The sequence below is a fragment of the Otolemur garnettii genome, unplaced genomic scaffold, assembly GCF_000181295.1.
Source record: "Otolemur garnettii isolate 467f Iridium unplaced genomic scaffold, OtoGar3 scaffold00042, whole genome shotgun sequence".
NCBI classification, from domain to species: Eukaryota; Metazoa; Chordata; class Mammalia; order Primates; family Galagidae; genus Otolemur; species Otolemur garnettii.
Genome location: NW_003852437.1, coordinates 3,536,265 through 3,554,635, shown reverse-complemented (window position 1 = coordinate 3,554,635; position 18,371 = coordinate 3,536,265). Strand labels below are relative to the sequence as shown.

Genomic DNA, 18,371 nt, shown 5'->3' with positions numbered 1-18,371 from the left:
ATGTTCACATGACTCTGCCATTACTAAACAAGAGAATGCAATGACCAGGCTAAATGTTACTGTCAATGAACTAAAGTCTGCACTGCAATTTACCTCAAACAGAACACTAGTAAAATACTAGTGAGATTTAAAAGATTTCTACATTCTAATTTTAAAAAAAGTTCAACAACCACAGTACCCAATGTATTTTGTCATATGGCTGTAAGACTGAGACGATATCTACCTTTTAACCATTACTACTACTCTCAGTTTTCAATTGCACATATAAGTACAAACACATATCCACTCCAATAACACATAAGAGGGCAGGTGGCATGTCCAAGGCTTTCCTCTAAGATCTTATACTTTACTGCGCATCAGAATTACCTGGAGATGTTGTTAAACACAATTGCTGGTTGCTATCCCAAAGCTTCTGATTCTTTAAGTCTGGGCTAAGACTCAGAGTCCGCATGTCTAACAAACTGCCAGGTGATCCTGATGCTGCTGGTCCAGCGACCACAGTTTGGGAATCTCTCAGTGATCTGTGAGTCTCAAAAGGCAATGAGAGAGGCAGAAGAAAGGGAGGAACAGAAAGAGGGAGAGATTATGCTAACAGGCAGTGCTGGGGAAGGTGGCAGAAATTAAAACGGAATTCAAGTATTTCCCTCCCTTCTGATGCTTGCCTTTTGTCTTGCTGGTTAGCAAAGATTAAAAAACTAACAAAGATATCTCAAATGACAATCTACTAGGACAACATACAAACCTATACACGCTTAACAGGCGAAATACATGGTTCCCACTGCAAGTATTAGAGATATAATCATGCCAGAAACTCTTCAGCCTTTCCATACCCCTAAGTGGGACTGCTTTTAAGACACTGAAGGGGCAGAGAAACCTAACTAATGAGTTTTTCACATTAAAAACAAGTGTTCATCAGTAAAACATGGGTAAGCAATGATAATAAAAAGTAACACCTACAACATGCAGAAAACTCATATCACAGAAACAACAGGATTGTGTTTGGAAACTGTCAAACAAGGATTAAAATTTTATTGAATGAAAGTTTTTCTTTTTAAGTTATTGAGCCATATAAAGGGAAAACATTAATTTTATTAGAACTTGAACAAATGTTTCACAAAGAAAATATTTCAACAAAATAATATGGTGGCATAACAACAACAACAAAAAAGACAGCTAAAGATGTGTAAAAGAAATATAAGGTGAAAAAAATGTTAAACATCTCATGATCCAGTGTGGAAATAAGAAGTGTAAACTTAAAAACCATGAATTTTAAAAAGCATAGCCATAAAACAAAAAGTTAATGCTTGTGCTATCCTAACCAAAGACACATTCTTCAGGAAAACTTTAAAAGGCAGAGTTAGATTTTACAGTATGTGATCTCTGATTTCTGGCTTTTTCACATAAATAGAGACTTTATGCAATCCAATCTCACAGTTGAAAGTTTAAGCACTGAGAAAAAAGTATTTTACTACTTTAAATGACAGGTGACGCAAAACAATTGATTTAGTCTTTAACGCTACATTTCTCGATTGTACTAGGGTCTTGATCCAACCAAAACAAGTCTTAAGCAGTTGAGAATTCTTTTCTAATGCCCAAGGAACGTCTCTGCCCAGCCTGATTGCCATATATGGGCATCAAAAACCTAGTAACCACAGAGTACTCTCAGGGACAAATGTAGGAACAGAAGAACGCGATAGAGTTTTGACAATTATAACAAGGTAATCTGTCATCATTTCAAACTACCAAATGCCATAATTTACTTAGGACAGATTATTTAAGTATATGTCTCCATCTTTGCAAATTATTTCTAAATACTGATATTCACTTTTTAAACTAAATCAATTTGAAAATGATAACAAAGTACTTCAAGAATGGTCTTTGAACATTTTTCTGCTATACTTTGATCTTTATACAAAAGGTGCAATTCTCACTTTCTTGGTAATCTACGGAAAATTGGAAATGTCTCGAAGAGATTGTCAACCAAGACAGTTTTCTGCATGATTATCATCTTACAAAGATGCCAAATTTCAAGTTTTTAGATGTCTTAGAACTCAGTTGTAATTTTTATAATCAAAAGGCAAAAATTTTAAATGCTTATGGAAAGTAGTTACATTCTGAATACTTGAAATTTACTCACACAATATGCCCAATTCACACTTAAAATGAGGTATATTTCCTTTTCTAATGGCAAATATGTTTAATTTGAAACTGTTCAAATTAAACATAGGCCTGCTTTTTGTTTCCTATTTTTGCTTTAACCTGTCATATTAACACACTGCCATCAATCTTGGGATGTGGCATCTAGCAAAAAAGAAAGCTGCATATGGTTACTCTTTGTATAATAGATAAGTATATTAGATGAAAACATCTTTGTGGATTATTTTTAAATCATGATAAATAGCGTTACTAAACATTAGTCAGGATTTTCAACATCATCAACAACTGTATATGGGGAGCACTACACAATACAAACTTCATAATGATCTTATGGTAGTGCTGAAGCAGTGGAGAATGGTTTTATCTGAAAAGCCTGTGCTGTAAAAGTTTGAATGGAAGCTTTTCTCTTCTGCTGCATGGACAGCAACCCACAGAAAACACGAGGAATACACTGTTTGGTCAGGATCTTGTTAGTTAACGAAGCAAAAAATTTAAGAAGCAAAATATGAGCACAATTAAAAATACTAATTCTGAAAATTATGTAGCTAAAAATTAAATCACCCTGTCCAGCAAGTTCCAAAAATGTCACACATTTCAAACATTAAGGCAACTTCTTCCCAACTAAATGGTACTTTATAAAAATATATGTCACTTCAAAACATTATATACATAGTGACAATAAATTTAGCTAGTTGTAAATCTTTAATACATTAATAAAGTGTCACATGTTACAAAGAAATTCTACTAGGTGCTTGCATGTATGTGCAAGTGAAGTCACAGTTTTAAAGTACAGGCTTCAACACCGAGCGCAGGGAACGTCCCTCTTTAGTCAGTTCTCTCGTCACACACATACACGGCAACGGGATTGCTTCCTCGCGTTTCTCAACAATGTTGTAACTGCATTTCTTCAAGTGGTCAGCCATGCTTAGGATGTCAGCAAATTTCCATTCATTAACAGAACAAAATGCAGTACTGAATCGCCATACCTAGAAGAAAATTCTACTTCAGATTTCAACACATCAATATATACAGAATCAAAACACACTTTTTTGCTCTGAATGCATACACAGCTACTATAAGAGACACATCTAATATAAAGTTTCACATAGTCACAAAATTAAAAAGTAATAAATCCATTTGATACAGATCTGTTTATAAGGTAAATAATTGAAGTCACGTGATATTATGACTTCAATAAATTTAAAAATAAAAATAAAAGGACAAAGTCCAGCATTAAAAAGTACAAGTAATCTGGCTTATTAAATGATTATTTAAAAATCTCAACCTCATGATTTTAGAGCTACTTCCTAGCACACTATTCTTTCAAACTGTCAACTGACCATATAGAAGTATCCACAGTCTAGAGATACTGACAAGTGTTATTTTGTTCTACGGTTTCCCCCCATCCTTACTTATACCATATGAAGAGTACTAACAAATGCCCTAGAATATTGTGTGCTAAGATAACTTATCTTTCCACTATTCACAAGCACTAAAGGTAGTCCGTGATATTTAAGGACATAGGTGCTTCAAATTGTTCAAAATTGTTTCTGAAAATTTATACAAAAATAGTGTTTGTAAAATGTATTTACTAAAAGAGCATTAAAAAAAAAACCCCAGCAAACTATGAAACTTAATCATATGGACCCCCATGAAAATCTGAAATTAAAATTTAAAAGCATGTAAATATATTAATAATTTTATCATCTACTATATGTTTAAATTGTGGTACTTTGGGTAATTTGATATATTACATGATTAGTACTAAAAACCCCCCCCAAAACAAAAAGAGTATTTATAAAATGAATCCCATTTTTGTCCATATCATTGTAAAATGTGTTTCTAGGCAAAGCATTCACCTGTTATCCCTACTTATGTGTCTGCTGTAAAAATTCGAGCTCCTTCCCTTTGTGCACACTCAAAAGGTCCAGGCTCTAAAACACTGTCATCTTATTAGACCAGCAGCGACTACAGTGGCCCCTTCTCATCTTTATAACTGAAAACATACAGCTACTGACAATCTGTAAAACAGTGTGAATACAGTGCAGGGCAGACCCAGGAAAAAAGCACGAATGCGGCAGGATAGGCCTAGGCATTCTAGCTAAGTTCATCCAAGGGAAATCCCTAGTCAGAAAACACAGAAATACATGGTGAAGAGCAGCTACTCTAGAAAGGAGCAGATTTGGGGAAAAGCCCTCAGCACCTTAAAACTTCTTAGGAAGGAATGGTAATGTCTTCTGGGGGTGGCTAGATACCTTCAAATTCTGAGGTAATACAATAATTTTTCAGCTAGCAACAGAAATTCCCATTGTTCAGCACAAAAGATACGTCCCATACTCCTTACAGTTTTTCTAAGAGCAGGTGAGACCTAGTGATATTTTAGATGTCACTAGCCTCCCTTCCAATTCCCTATATCCCAAAGAAATTAGGAGTTTTCTTGAAGCTTTGGCAGAATGAATTAACTGAAAGATTGGATGGTGGTAGGCGGCCTTTCCACTTTATACAACTAGGAGTCTGGTGAAATAAATTTAGGAAGAACAGACAAAAGAAAATGGATAACTCCCACCTACTGGGACAAGGTTTCTTAGTAATGGGTCAATTTTTCATTCAAGAATCCATCAAGTATTTCCTGAGAGCCTACTACATAGTAGACACTATGTAAGGCATTAGATATTTTATTTCTCATGCAGTCCCACTTTGTAAGTTACCGTCCAGAGACTAAAACTGCCAATTCCTCAATGAATTTCAGAAACAACATGGTAAGCCCTGTAGTAAGGGTACAAAACCGAACAGCAAGGGAACACAGATAGTGCATTTCCAGGAAGGCTTCGTGGTACGGGTTCCGATAGGCTTTCTTCAGGAAGTAAGACCAGAAGAATAAGCAAGATACAGCAAGAAGATGAAGATCGCAAGCTCAAGAGAGAGGCTCCTTAGGTCTGAACCCATTAATTAGCTGGACAAGTTACTCAACCGCTGTATCTTCATCCGTAAAGTGCAAAGTGAGTTAAGTTAATAAAAGTAAAGTACTACTGCACATTGTCTGGCAGGTTATGTTGCAGGGATTCAACGTGGATATTAGAGACAACATATGCAAAGACCTTAAGGCAAGAAAGAAAACACCACAGAACTTCAAGTAATCGATGCGGCTAGACCACAAAGTGGCAGGAGGAAACTGAAGAGGCAAGTAAGTATGGGATTATGAAAAGCCTTACATGTCTTATTAAGGAGTCGCCCTCTATCCAGGGGTAATGGACAAATATTAAAAACGTTTGAAGCAGAAGCACTGCAGTGACAGTGTAAGAACTGTATTTAAGAAAATATATTTCACCCAAGATCTGTGTTAAGAATATGTTGGAGAGAGGCCCAAGTATAAATAGAAACCTATTTAGGAGGGAGCTGTGGTAGTAATCCAGGAGAGACTAAAGTTGGCATGGAACTAGGGAAATGGCAGTGGAAACAGAGAAGCAAACCTGAGAGGTATAAAGAAGGGATAGTCAAGAGGATTTCCTGATTATCTAGATATAGGCAGAGCAGTCAACCTAACTCCCAAATTCCTGGTTTGGGAACCCTGGTAGATGATGGTAATACTTTCTGCAATTAAGAGAGGTAAAGGAATGGAATAAATTGGAGTTGTTAAGATTGAGGAAGCTATGCAACAATCAAGTAGAGAAGTCCAGAACATGCTTATATATTGTCTGGGGTTAAGTGGAGAAAATGGTGAGGATGTAAAAGTGTGAATAATCCACATGAATGATGGCCATTTAAACATGAAGAGTAGATGAGCTTTTCTGCAGGAATGAGTACAGAATCCCCAGAAAATACTTCATTCCATATATCAATATTAGTGGGGAAGGAAAAAAGAGGCCATATTCAGAGTGTCCCAACTCACAGAGGAGAAAAAACACCAAATTATCTGGAAAACAAAAATAGATTACATACACAAAGCAGGTGAAACCTTCCACCACTACAATTCCCTTTCGGGAAAAAAGCATATTGTGTCCATTTATTGGTTAAAGCCTAAAGAGAACTTAAAAGTAGATGCAGAATTCTGAAAAACTGGAGCAATGAGTAAAAAAGCAAGCCTAAGGGTGCTAAGAATAAAGTAACCAGAATTGGAATGCTACACAGCCAAATGTGAAGTTTATCAAAACTGTTTCCACTTTATAAAATGTGGTTTCATATTATAAATGTTCTAAAGTGAAAGATATCTTCAATCAAAGATATCTGCAGTGCCTTCTAGTTTCTACTGAGTAGTGCCTCAAATCCAAGTTGGGCAAGAGTAAGGTACCAGAGAAGGACAATGATGGAGATGGGGCTCAAGTTTCTAATACAGCATGCATCAGTCTGTTGTACTGTCTTAAAGCCAGATCACCCACCCAGTGTCAAACTCTACTGTCCTGCTTTCATCTCACTTTGGCTTAAAACACTGCCTATCCATTCATTTATGTTCCCCAAATACTTCCTTGGTAACTTACTGGTATGACCCCTTACTAGTAATTATAACCTCTTCTTATCTCCATTTAGGTACTCCTGAAACAACCAAATCCTCAGACACAAACTGGTACGAATGGAGAGAAAATGATAACTTTGAGCAGGACAAAAATCTCTCTCCTTGCTTCCTCCATTGTCTCATGGTAAAAATGTTTCAGATGGAGCCCAAGTTAGAAAATGTTAACATAGACCCAAATGAAAACAAAAAAACCCTCAATAAACAATAAAATAAAAATAAGAGACAGAGTTATAATTGTAGAGAGTGCTCATCTGAAAAAACAGAAATGCCCTCTGCCATATTAGTTTTTGTTTTTAATCTAGTTCTAGGAAATCTGCAGTAAAACTATGATCATGACAAACAATTCTACCTTATTCTAGTTCTTCATTAATTATCATTCAAATTTTGTCATATTGACAAATTAGTAAGTTTTAGGAGATGGTCAATTTACCAAGAAGTTAATAACTTAGGAGCAGTACTAAGGGCTGCTTCATGTCAATAAGAGGTAGATACAGTTAAGGTAAACTAACCTTTTCTTTTATCTGCCACGATGAATTTCCTTCTGGATACTTCCTCTTCCCCCACTGCAGTATGACCATTCCACGAGACTGAAGCAGACTGGCACAGACATCCCTCATCAACCTGGATACACATGAGAGCTGGCATAAGCTGAAGCCGTCAAGAAAACCTGCAATATGCTGCAAGACCTCAAAGGGAAGACTACTTAGATGGTCACTATGTAATCCCAACATACAGTTTCTAGCAGGCTCTACTAATACTGTAGATACACATGGCTGAACTCCGAATGACCTCAAATGGCGGTCATGTATAATCTTTGCTCCTTGTGTTGATGGACAAAATCTACGTTGAGAATAGGTACAACCATAATAAGCTAAAGGACACCTCTGTTCCATCCAGCCATTGAGTCCAGCATGAATGTCACCATGCACATTCTTAAAATGTGAAGAAAATTCCTTTCTTCTAAATAACTGTCCACACACAAAGGTAAACATTGAACGTTGCTTGGGTTGATACCTAGCAACACATTCCAATACTAAATCCAGTCCAAGAGTCTGAAAAGGACTTGGATTTGAAAGCTGTGGATTGGCATGATCACAAGCTGAAGCTGAAGCTATCTCACCAACCACTGTATTGGTAGCTAATATTGCAGATGGAAGCGAAAAAGTCTGAGTCCCAAAGTCAATGTGATAAACATCAACCATGCGGCTATCAGATATACCCCTCCCACCTGGAGAATCTCCCAAACAAAAGAGTAATGCTGCTGTGATCAGATCTATTCCTTGGAGGCCCATGGGATCTTCTGCAACTTCCAAGTCTGATGTATCTACTGCTTTATCTTCCTTTGGTTTAGACCAACATGAATTAGAAAGGAATTTGAATGAAGGAGAATGACTGAAAGATAAGACATCCATGTTCCGCAAGTCCCCCAAGTCTACTTTTCTCCAACACAATTCTCCTTCATCTTCATCATCTGCCATGAGGATATGCTGAACTGTGCCATTAGGCAAAGCACTGGATGGTATTACTTCCCTAAGTTGTGCTGCAACTGAAAGTGAACTGGAAGGTTCCGAAGTGCCATCTGGTGCTGCACATTCTCCGTTTGTCAACTTATTTTGTTTTGAATCACCATGCAAATTCTGACTCTGGTCTATGACCTGTGTACATATATTTTCCAAAGAAAAGCCATTACAAAGAGCAGAGGTGCCATAAGAACGTGTATTCAAGTCACATAGTAAATCACTTGAGCCATTCTGTTCAGACTGGGCATTCTGACTCGTATCATTATGGTCAATTCCACCTACTGCTCCTAGCTCATCCTCAGAAAGACAGTCTTGGTCTTTTAAGTTTCTATCCTGTAAACTTTCTCTTTCATTACGCTCTTCATCCATTTCATCTGGCGAAGCACAAAGACTTGTATTTAACCTGCCCATGTCTCTTGTGGCAGTATTCAGGATATCTAAAGCAGCAGCTAAACTTCTGGTTGTTTCTACAGTAGCTTGATAAAGTGCACCGTAAGATTCTTCATCGACAGACACCAAACCATTAGTATGTGGTACTTCTGGGACACTTGATTTAACTGAGATTTGTTCTTTAGATTCAGATACTTTGTCAGTCGCTTTGGACATAATGGTGGCTACTTTGAGAGATTCTAAGAGCATCCTTTGGTCTTGAAGGGCCAAGGCCATATCTAATTGTGCCACTTCATCAACATCTCTGCTTAGATTTTCATATGATTTCCGGTCTGCATAACTAACTGGCCATCGGTTCCACTCCATGGTACAGCACACCACGCTTGCAGGACACATTTCTAGATGTTCAGCAACTTTATTTCGGGCCATGGTAAATGGACATCCAAAATCACTATTTAAGCAAGGCACTCGTTCAAATGGACATAAAAGTCGATGCTCATCAGCTTTGCAAGAATGGAAAACTGCTCCACAAACCAATGGACAACCAATCAAGTCACAGGAAATTCCAGGCTCTGGTCTGGTCATACATCGTCTACTGACACAATTCACACAGTGTGAATGCTGCAGCGCTTCCTCCATAGTGGACAATTCCATTCTAGTTGTTGAAATGGAGAAAGATAAGAAGTTAGACAAAAAGTGGTTGATTTTTTGAAATTGTTTAATAACATAAATCACAGATACAATCTTGGCTTACTTTAGGATGAAATACATAAAATAAATATATTTAACCTATTAATTTTCGACATAATCAATACATCTTGAAAGAACTTATGAACTTTAATTTAACTAACAATTAAGTACCTTAAAATGTTATAAAGGATCATATGTATATAACTAAAAGGGCAAAAGCTTCAAAATATACCTCTTAAATTCTACTGCCATGTAGTATATAATGTCAGTAACAAGTTAAAGTGATTAGATTTCAGAGACTACTTCAGCTTTTAATTTTGTAATCTCAACTAAACAGATTTTGATGTATTCCATATTGCAGAAACCTCATCATTTGCCTAAAAGGGAACAATCTAAATTTCATGAATGTGCTTAACCAAAATTTTACTAGAAATTTTTTTTCCATGTTAAATATAGTAGATAAATTCATTAAAGACTTCATCTATTGGTGTCACTTTCAACAGCCCGTAACAAATCAACTAAGACTTACTTAGAACATTTAGGGAATTTATCCAGATAATAAAAGTTATAGTTTGAACTCTGTGGCCATGAGCAATCACTTACTGCTGAGGGCCAGCATGTCCACTTATATATCAAACGCCTACTTACTGTTTAATTCCCAAGTACTAGGCACTGTGTTTGGTATACCTGGTACATAGTACCTCACAGGGCCTCCTCTCAAGAAGCTATAGCAGTAAAAAAACATGTCCAGGGGACCTCAAGTTTCCTGGTATCACTGGATCACAAGGCAGTTCCAAAAGATGTGGCCAGACAGGAAAATGACAATTAGTGCTATATGCTTCTCTAAGGTCAGACTTTTAGTACTGATAAGTCCCTGAGAATTTTAAGCAGAGACACAGTGTCTATAGATAACAAGAAGGGATTACAGGTATCTAACAGTCTTTCCTGCTTTAAAATTTTCCTTATAAATTTAATCAAAAAATTGTATACCAAAAACAAATTGTAATCATTTTACTTTTAGTTTTTGAGCCCATCAATATATCTTCTCTATAATCATCAACTTATTGGTTTGTTTCCTACTAGCAGTAAAAACATAAAAGAATATTCTTTAAAGAATATAATAAATATTTTAAGAACATTTATTCTTAGGGCAGCGCCTGTGGCTCAAAGGAGTAGGGCGCCGGCACCCTATGCTGGAGGTGGTGGGTTCAAACCCAGCCCCAGCCAAAAACTGCAAAAAAAAATTTTTTTTCCTAAAATACCTGAAATAATAAAATATCTCCCTTGTGCTGCCATACTTTTATTTTTATTCAAATTCTCAGAAAAAAACTAAAAACCAAAAAGATTTATAATATGCCATACACACCTCAACTCTCTAATCTGTCTTTACAGTATGAATACTACCTCTATTAACACTGCTTCACAGAGATCTTAAGTACTATATCCACAGGACAGATTTTTTTCAGAACCCATCTTCTCTGGCCATTGTATCACGGTGAGGCCTCATCCATCCTTTTTAGACTATTGCTTTCTCTTACTTTTCATGATGTCACAAGTCTCCAGTTTTCCTCCTCCCTTTCTGGTTATCCCTTACTTTTGTTCATTTAAAATATTACTCTTCTTCAGTGTTCCGCGGCATTTCTTGCTCATTCTACATATTCTTCCTGGGTGCTCTCATTTTCTTCAGAAGTTCCAATTTCCACCCATGTGCTGAGATCCCTCTCCAAAAGCCCAGACCCAGACCTCTTCAACTATTTATGAATCTCCATAGTTGACCACCTGTCTACATTGACCACCTCCTTAAGTTGACCTAATTTTCATAGATGGGACATACACTACATGTACGTATCAATACAGTAGGCCTGTCTACACCCACACCATCCTGAACGTGCCCAATATCATCAGGACAATGGGCCTAGTTCCTTAGGTTCACCACCTCTATATATCAGCCAGTTTGTTACAGTCTCTAGAGTGGTCAACTTAGAGGTTCTACTCTATTTCCACTAGCATATGGCACAGGCAACTCAGCTCAACACTTCCCAAATTAAATGACGTTGTAGTAGGCAGTTTTCTGAATAAGAAGATGATTTTTAGTCTGTTTTCTTCACTTTGGTGTGATAGCTTCCTGATACGTTTTCCATAAATCCTATCTTGGTTGCAGGTAGCTAAAATAAGTACCCCTAAAATTGCTATATCATTCTAGTTGAGGATTTTCTCAAAGTAGAACAAAAGTCTACTTAAATCATCACAAAGAGCTTTTCTTAAGTTGAAAAGTTCTGATTTGATATCATGGTGTTCACTGATTCCAGGGAAAATACAAGGTACAAATTCAACACCAAAACTTTATTTTAAATTGTGTTTAAAAATTAGAAATTATGAGTTAAATACTTTTGACTGTCTATATTAATAAATTTTATATGAAGGTATATGTTTTATATGTAACTTTATATATAAATATAGCTCTAAAAAGACACGTTCAGTCAAAATAGAAATATAAGATGAAATCAATAAGATTAATGACAAACATTTGTAAATAAAGCAGACATTCAAAGAAAAATTTTAGTAAGAACTAAGATAAATCTTACTGAGTGATTAGATTGTGAAAACAGCTATAGCTCTCTTATTTTACAATACCTAAACTACTGAGTTCATTTCACATGCTAAAGGTAATAAGCTTTACCACTGCTATGGGAGAAACCTAATACGAGTAGTTTCAACAGAAGTACCCAGTGCTCTCAGAACTTTTAGAGATACTTTGTTACTGTACACACCATCACATCACATGACAACACCTGGCAAAACACATATTAAAAAATCAATTAAAAAATGTTTTAAAAATCAACTGCTACAAATGACTCTTGAGTTAAATGCAAAAAGAACAATAACTTTCAAAGACAGAAGTAGTCAAGTTTCAAAATAAAATAGCCTCTTTAACACTATTCCCCTCTGAATAAGAAGGTTAAAAAAATCCATTGCAACAAGCTCACAATATTACTTGTTGAAGTAGATTTAGAAAGAAGGAAAAGAGAACACTAATAATGTATCTATTTTGTCCTTCTTCACATATATCCTGTCACTTATTCTTCATAACAATTCACAGAAAACAGGTTAAGAAAGAATAACTGACTGGCCCAAGGTCATCTACCTAGTAACTGGCAGAGCTAGGATTTAAGTCTTTATCTGGTCAACATACATGGACAATAACAGAGATGTTTACTTCTAAAAGTTTGAGAAAATAGGGCAGCATGTCAGTAACTGTTGATCCCATTTTAAGATGTTATTTGAGGAAAGGAGATTACACAACATTGCTTGCAGTTTACTCCAACACTTAATCACCCCTGTGGTCAAGAAAGTTTTTTAGTCTTTTCTAATTATCATAGCACATTCCTTTCTTTTTATGTGTTTTTAATTATTTTTAAAATAATCTACAGATTATTAAATGTACGGAATATTATGAATTTAACAATTCTCGAAATAGCCAAAGGAGGAATTAAGTTTAATTCTATTTTATAGTTAAATGTGTTAAGAAATAAGGTAAGAAAATACAATAGTCAATACACAAAGAGTATTCTGGGGATAGAATCCTCAGTTCAGAATTTAATATTCTCCCAGATCCATCCTCTTTCTAATCAAGACCACTCACTATTGCCAGATTTAATATGCTTTCATAAAGTATTTCACAACTGCTTATAAACCTGTGAAACCGGTTTAAAAACATCAATCCCTGATTTATCAGTTGAACAGTGACACAGCAGGCCCAGCAGAAAGCATGTTGCTAATACCAAAGCTTCAACTTCAAGATAAGCTTATTTAAAACCCTTGATTTTTGTTTAACTCCCTTAAATCAGAAGCCTCACGTGCCAAATATTAATTAACATCCCAATTACCTTACACTTAAATTTAAATCACTAAAACAAGTTTCATCAGCCTAGAAAATATCTATAAATGATGAAATGCTTTCAAGAGCTTCAATTTTCTCTAACAGAAGTTCCTTGACAACTCATACTCTGTGGCTGACAGGCAATCCATAAAAATAGTTTTAAAACATGGCTTTTTCTCATACAAAGAAATGAGACCTTGTCCTTAAAAGAATAAAGACATTGTCCTCAAAAAACATTTATTTTTTCAAATACATTAAAACACATAAGAAGATAAGTACCTAAAGAAATTAGGTACACAAATTAGGATGATTTTAAGATATACCACAAAAACAATCACCTAACACAAGGTATGGATCCTGTATTATGCCTGTTCATTATACATTACATTTTTCCTTGATGACAACAACTCTCAGTAAATCATTATTCTGTTTAATATTTAATATTATTTCTAAAAGTTCCATGAAGGTCAGGACCATCTCTGACTCATTCATTCTTATGTTTCCTACATTCAAAACTCTGCCTCAATTAAAGACCTCACTTGTATTAAATACATAAAGAATTGTAAGAAAATTGTAAAATGAATCCCCCAAACAAGAGAGATTCTTGATTTCACTGAAAACTACAGACTCCATGAAAAGAAACAATCTTACAAGTCAGACATCAGACAAACTAAGGCAAAACTACCTCATGGTACTGGCCATAAAAAGTCAGTGGTGCTCAAACATTTATTGAGCACCTAGGCAATATGTTCCAGCCATTACATAGAGAGCAAGACAAATCATCTACCAAAAAGCAAATCAAAGACAGTTAATTTCACTTCCGCTGTTTTAAAACTTTAAAAAAATAAAGATACAGGTAGAAACATTTACCTTTCTATTTCTCCATTATTTGAATTCCCGAATCAATTTTTTCAGGCTGATTACTGAAAACCTGAATATAGAGGCACCAGGTACAAATAAAAAAGAAGAGGCTGATGTCTGAACTTGCAAAGGTGCTGAGCAGTGTATAGGGTGAGGAAAAGCAGCCTAAATCAGAAGTGGCATCACACTACTGCTTCTTACAATATGGCCGTAGAAGAAACAGAATTCTACTTAAACAATAACATGTTGCTTTAACCTAAGGCTGATATGGAACTACAAATGGACCAATTAACCATTATTACAAGTAAATCCACAATTACAATTTCAAATTTAATAGTTAGTTATAATCTCTTCCCAAGCCAATTTGATCCTTTGTACAGCTGGAGGTACTAGGGCATAGTAAATACAAACACTTGCTGATTGACCTGCTCATCAGATGGTGCACTCAGCCTTAAACATAATTAAGCTCTACCTCAGTTGGACACCTCACAGTTTTGTTTTTTTTTTAATGTGGGGTGGGGGGTGGCTAGACAAGATTTAAAAAATTCACTACTATTAAATTCCCAACTCAAAGCACATGTCCCCAGTAGTCCAAAATAGCTAAATGGATTACAATGTACATATTCCTTTATTAAAATCACAGGTGGGAGGATCCCTTGAGGTCAAGAATTCAAGACCAGTCTGAGCAAAAGCGAGACCCTGGACTCTATTACAAATAGAAAAATTAGCAGGGCATTGTGGCAGACACTTGTAGTCGCAGTTACCAAGGGGGCTGAGGCAGGAGGATCACTTGAACCCACTAGTTTGTGGTTGCTGTGAGCTAGGCTAATGGCAAGGCGCTCTTTCTTGCCTGGGCAACAGAGAGAGACTGTCTAAAACATAAATAAATAAATAAAATAGACAAGAACCCACTGACTTGATGTTCAGAAAAAAATAATCCATACAAATGGGTGAACTCAAGTTTATTAAATGGGCAGCATGCCGTGAGGGAGTGGGCTTCCAAGTCTCAATTCTGTGACCTTGGAGCAATTACTCAACTCTGAAAACAATCTAGAACTCTGGAAAGGTTGGTTACAATTGTGGGTATCCAATAAGATATAAATGTGTTCTCAGAAAACAGACATACTTCTGAGTTACCAATGTACACAACAGTCACATTTACACAAAGCTTTATGTATATTTTTATGAGGTTATTTAAATTTATAAAGTTTATTAAATGCAATCATATGAGGAACTGTCTAATGTCACATTACCGCCTCTCTAGGAAAAAAAAAAAAGGCTTTTTTTGTGAAAGATTTTAACAGACTGGGTTTTAATTGAGGTATGCTTGTACATACCCATATGTACCTAACATTTAGCTCCCTACAATAAAGCAGCAACTAGTTCCAGGCCAACATCATCTACTTCATCATGCCACATTTGAAATTAAATAATATTTCATGTAGTCTTTGACTCAAGACTTTAATATCTAAGAATTCTACAAATCAATACCATTTCATAGCAACTCCTTTAATCAAAATAAGTAGTCTTAGGAACTCAGTTAAAAGATTTTTCCAAAATATAATAACAAATGGCATAGGGCTTATCCCATTAAAACAGTTACATTTTAGAACACATTATATCAAACAGAAAACACATTATTTTAGTGACCTTAAAGTATCTAACTATATAAACTATCTTAAAATAGTAACCATTATTTATATAGTTGTTATTTAAATTCCCAACTCAAAGCACTACTTAATGATATACTACATTAGGACATTTATAAACAAAATCTCTCAATACTAGACATAGAGAAATACTGGACTGAAATTAAATACCCAGTACACTTGGAGACATAAAAATTTGCCTATATCCAAAACTTCAGTTCTAACATTCGCAAAACTCCACCTCCTAACATGTCCAAAAAAGCTTATGTCACCACATTAAAGCACCAGGTAAAAACAAATGGGCAATTTAAAAACTTAACAAAACATGTTATCCCCAATTAAACTTCTGGGGTGAGAAACAGTGACTAAGCATACAGAAGAGTGATTCAGCGAAAAGTGGAGATTGAAATATAACCCTCAGAAAAACCCTACAGGTATATTTTATATTACTCATTTTCTTTTGCCGTGTCAACTACGGGGCTGCTTTGGAAAAACTTTAATATGAGCAAATGTTTATGTTATTTAATAAGTCTCTAAAGGACAGTATTGAAATTTAGCAAATAGAAATTAAAACTCAGTTTGGACTTTTGTATTAAAAGTTTGAAATTAATCTACACTGATATCAGGATGCCCATAAATAACTTCATCTTGGATGAGAGTCAATGAAGTAATCATGGAATAAAAGGTCAATTCGTTCCCAAGCATCTTTTATCTGGGACTTACGACAGGGCTCAGAAAGAAAAACAAGAGAAAGGGAGAGGGGAATGGGAGTAGTAGGGCCATGGTAAACACATACTGTTCCGCCTGTCTGCCTCCAGACTCCCAAACAACACGTTAAAAACACACACACACGAGATTACTTTGAACCTAGCATGCGCTCTCTCTATCCCTTCCAAGCAATGTACCTCCAAGGAGCAGGACACTAATAACACAACCGCTCAGGTCTGAAAAATCAGGAAGTTTCCCTTTAATAAGGACTGAAGCTAAGACTGAGATCCTCACACTTCCATGAATGGAAAAGTTACCAACTTCGCTCATCCCGTGGAGATAGTGCAAGATGCCTCCCAGTCTCACTTTAACCCGTTTGTCCCCAAAGAATCCAAGTTTCTAAAAGCCAAAGGGCATGAGAAGCTGGGTTTCTTTCAAGATTCTTGGGGTTTCCTAAGTCTAACTCCTCCCCCGTCCCTTCCCAACACACAGACTCGCAAACTGGGCCGACGCGGGGGTCGGTGCCCTCGGGTGTGGGTCGCCATTTGCTGACCGTCTCAACGGCCGGCCGAGAACACTGGCGCCGCGGACGCCCTCTCCGCGCCCCCGAACGGGCGCCCCGGGACACGAACGAGCCCGGCCCGCTGCAGCGTCTCCTCCGCTCCAGTCCGGCCCGCCGACCCCGCGTCTCCGCCCCGCCGCGGGCCTCGCACGGCCTCCCTTACCGGCCTCCCGACACTCACCGGCCGGCGCGGCCGAACCGCGGCCCAGGCCCTGGCTGCCGTGGCCCGGCTGCCCCGCTGTGTCCCGGCGACGCTCCGAGCCCCACACCCCCGTCCGGTCCGCCTCCTCCGGGCCTCTGCCCCCCCTCGCCGAGCCACCGCCTTTTCTCTTCTCGTCTGCCTCCCGCAGAGGCGGCCGCCCTCCCCGCGAGCCCCGCCCCGCTCTGCCCCGCCCACCGGCCCGGCTTTCGGCCGCCAGCCCCGCGGGGGCGCGCACGCAGGGCCCGGCGGGGACGCGCACGCCGCCCTCTGACCCCGCAGCGACGTGGCAGAGAGTGGAATCCGTCGAGACCCCTGCGTTGGCGCGTTCCGCTGGGGGCTTCCCGGGGAGCGCATTTGAGCTCCTCCTCGGCGGTGCTACCAAATCTTGTTCAATTTTAGACTCTTGCTTTCCTGGAAGGAATCCTGGATCCCTGGTTTTATAGAGGAGGAAGCAGGCCCGAGTAGAATGACTTGTTCGCCCCGCCAGTTGCGGGAGAAGCAGCCTAAGTTTCTAGACTCCGGCGACAGCCCTCTTCCCATTAGCTCTGATTGGGAGGAAATGGGTCAGCTCTCGCTGAATCTTTGATGACTGCCGCCGCTCCGCCGGCCTTCCCGCTCCAACTCAACGTACCTAACCAAGTCTTGCGACTTAGTGCCGCGACCGCGCTGTGACCCGTTGCTCCTCGCAGGGTTGTAGCTCCCGGGGACCGGGCTCAGCCCTGCTCTTTGGAGCCCTGACGGGGCAGCCCACCACCGTCCGCTTCAGTGAGGAACCGAGGCGTCCGCCGCAAAGGGATCTAGCCGGGAAAGGGGCTTGACGCTGCTTTTGCAAGATACCTTACGTATGTTACCACATGGCCGCGGCAAAGAATGGATATCCACGCCCCCGTTACTAACACCAAGCCGTGGTCTGCGCGAACGACAGAAGGGGAGTCCTTTACCCACCCCCACCCCAGTGTCCATTCCGTAGACTCCTTCCCACTCCTGCGGTGAAAGAACTGTAACAAAGAGACTATGGCTGTAACCCTGGCAGTGGGGGTGGAGACAGGCAGGAAAACCCTATTTTGTCATTCTTTCTGCGGCTACATTTTTTTACTCCTTATTCTACCTTGGAAAAGACAGCTAACACAGAATTTGTTGTCCGGAGGAGAAATGACTCTCAGACTTTTGGATTTTAAAGCCCAGTAAATTTAACAACAATGAAAGCCGATAAATGAATTTTAAAAATTGTCTGTTTTTCTT

The 18,371-nt window shown here is 38.1% G+C and overlaps 1 protein-coding gene across 1 annotated transcript; it reads right to left on the bottom strand.

Annotated features, from left to right (window-relative positions):
* Positions 1 to 1,007: 1,007 nt before the first annotated feature.
* FBXO30 (F-box protein 30) lies at positions 1,008 to 18,039 on the bottom strand. The gene is made up of 3 exons (XM_023513532.1): positions 17,761 to 18,039; positions 7,177 to 9,232; positions 1,008 to 3,143 (listed from the first exon to the last, which is right to left on the bottom strand). Exons 2-3 carry the CDS (start codon positions 9,229 to 9,231, stop codon positions 2,940 to 2,942), a joined length of 2,259 nt encoding a protein of 752 aa, XP_023369300.1. The 5' UTR covers position 9,232; positions 17,761 to 18,039; the 3' UTR covers positions 1,008 to 2,939.
* Between the last annotated feature and the right edge of the window lie 332 nt (positions 18,040 to 18,371).

Bases quoted from the DNA above. Each gene is read 5' to 3' on its own strand.
- FBXO30 (XM_023513532.1), bottom strand. From the start codon at position 9,231: ATGGAATTGTCCACTATGGAGGAAGCGCTGCAGCATTCACACTGTGTG. The intron at 3,144-7,176 runs GTTAGTTTACCT...ATTTTCTTCTAG, and splicing joins CGTGGCAGATAAAAGAAAAG to GTATGGCGATTCAGTACTGC.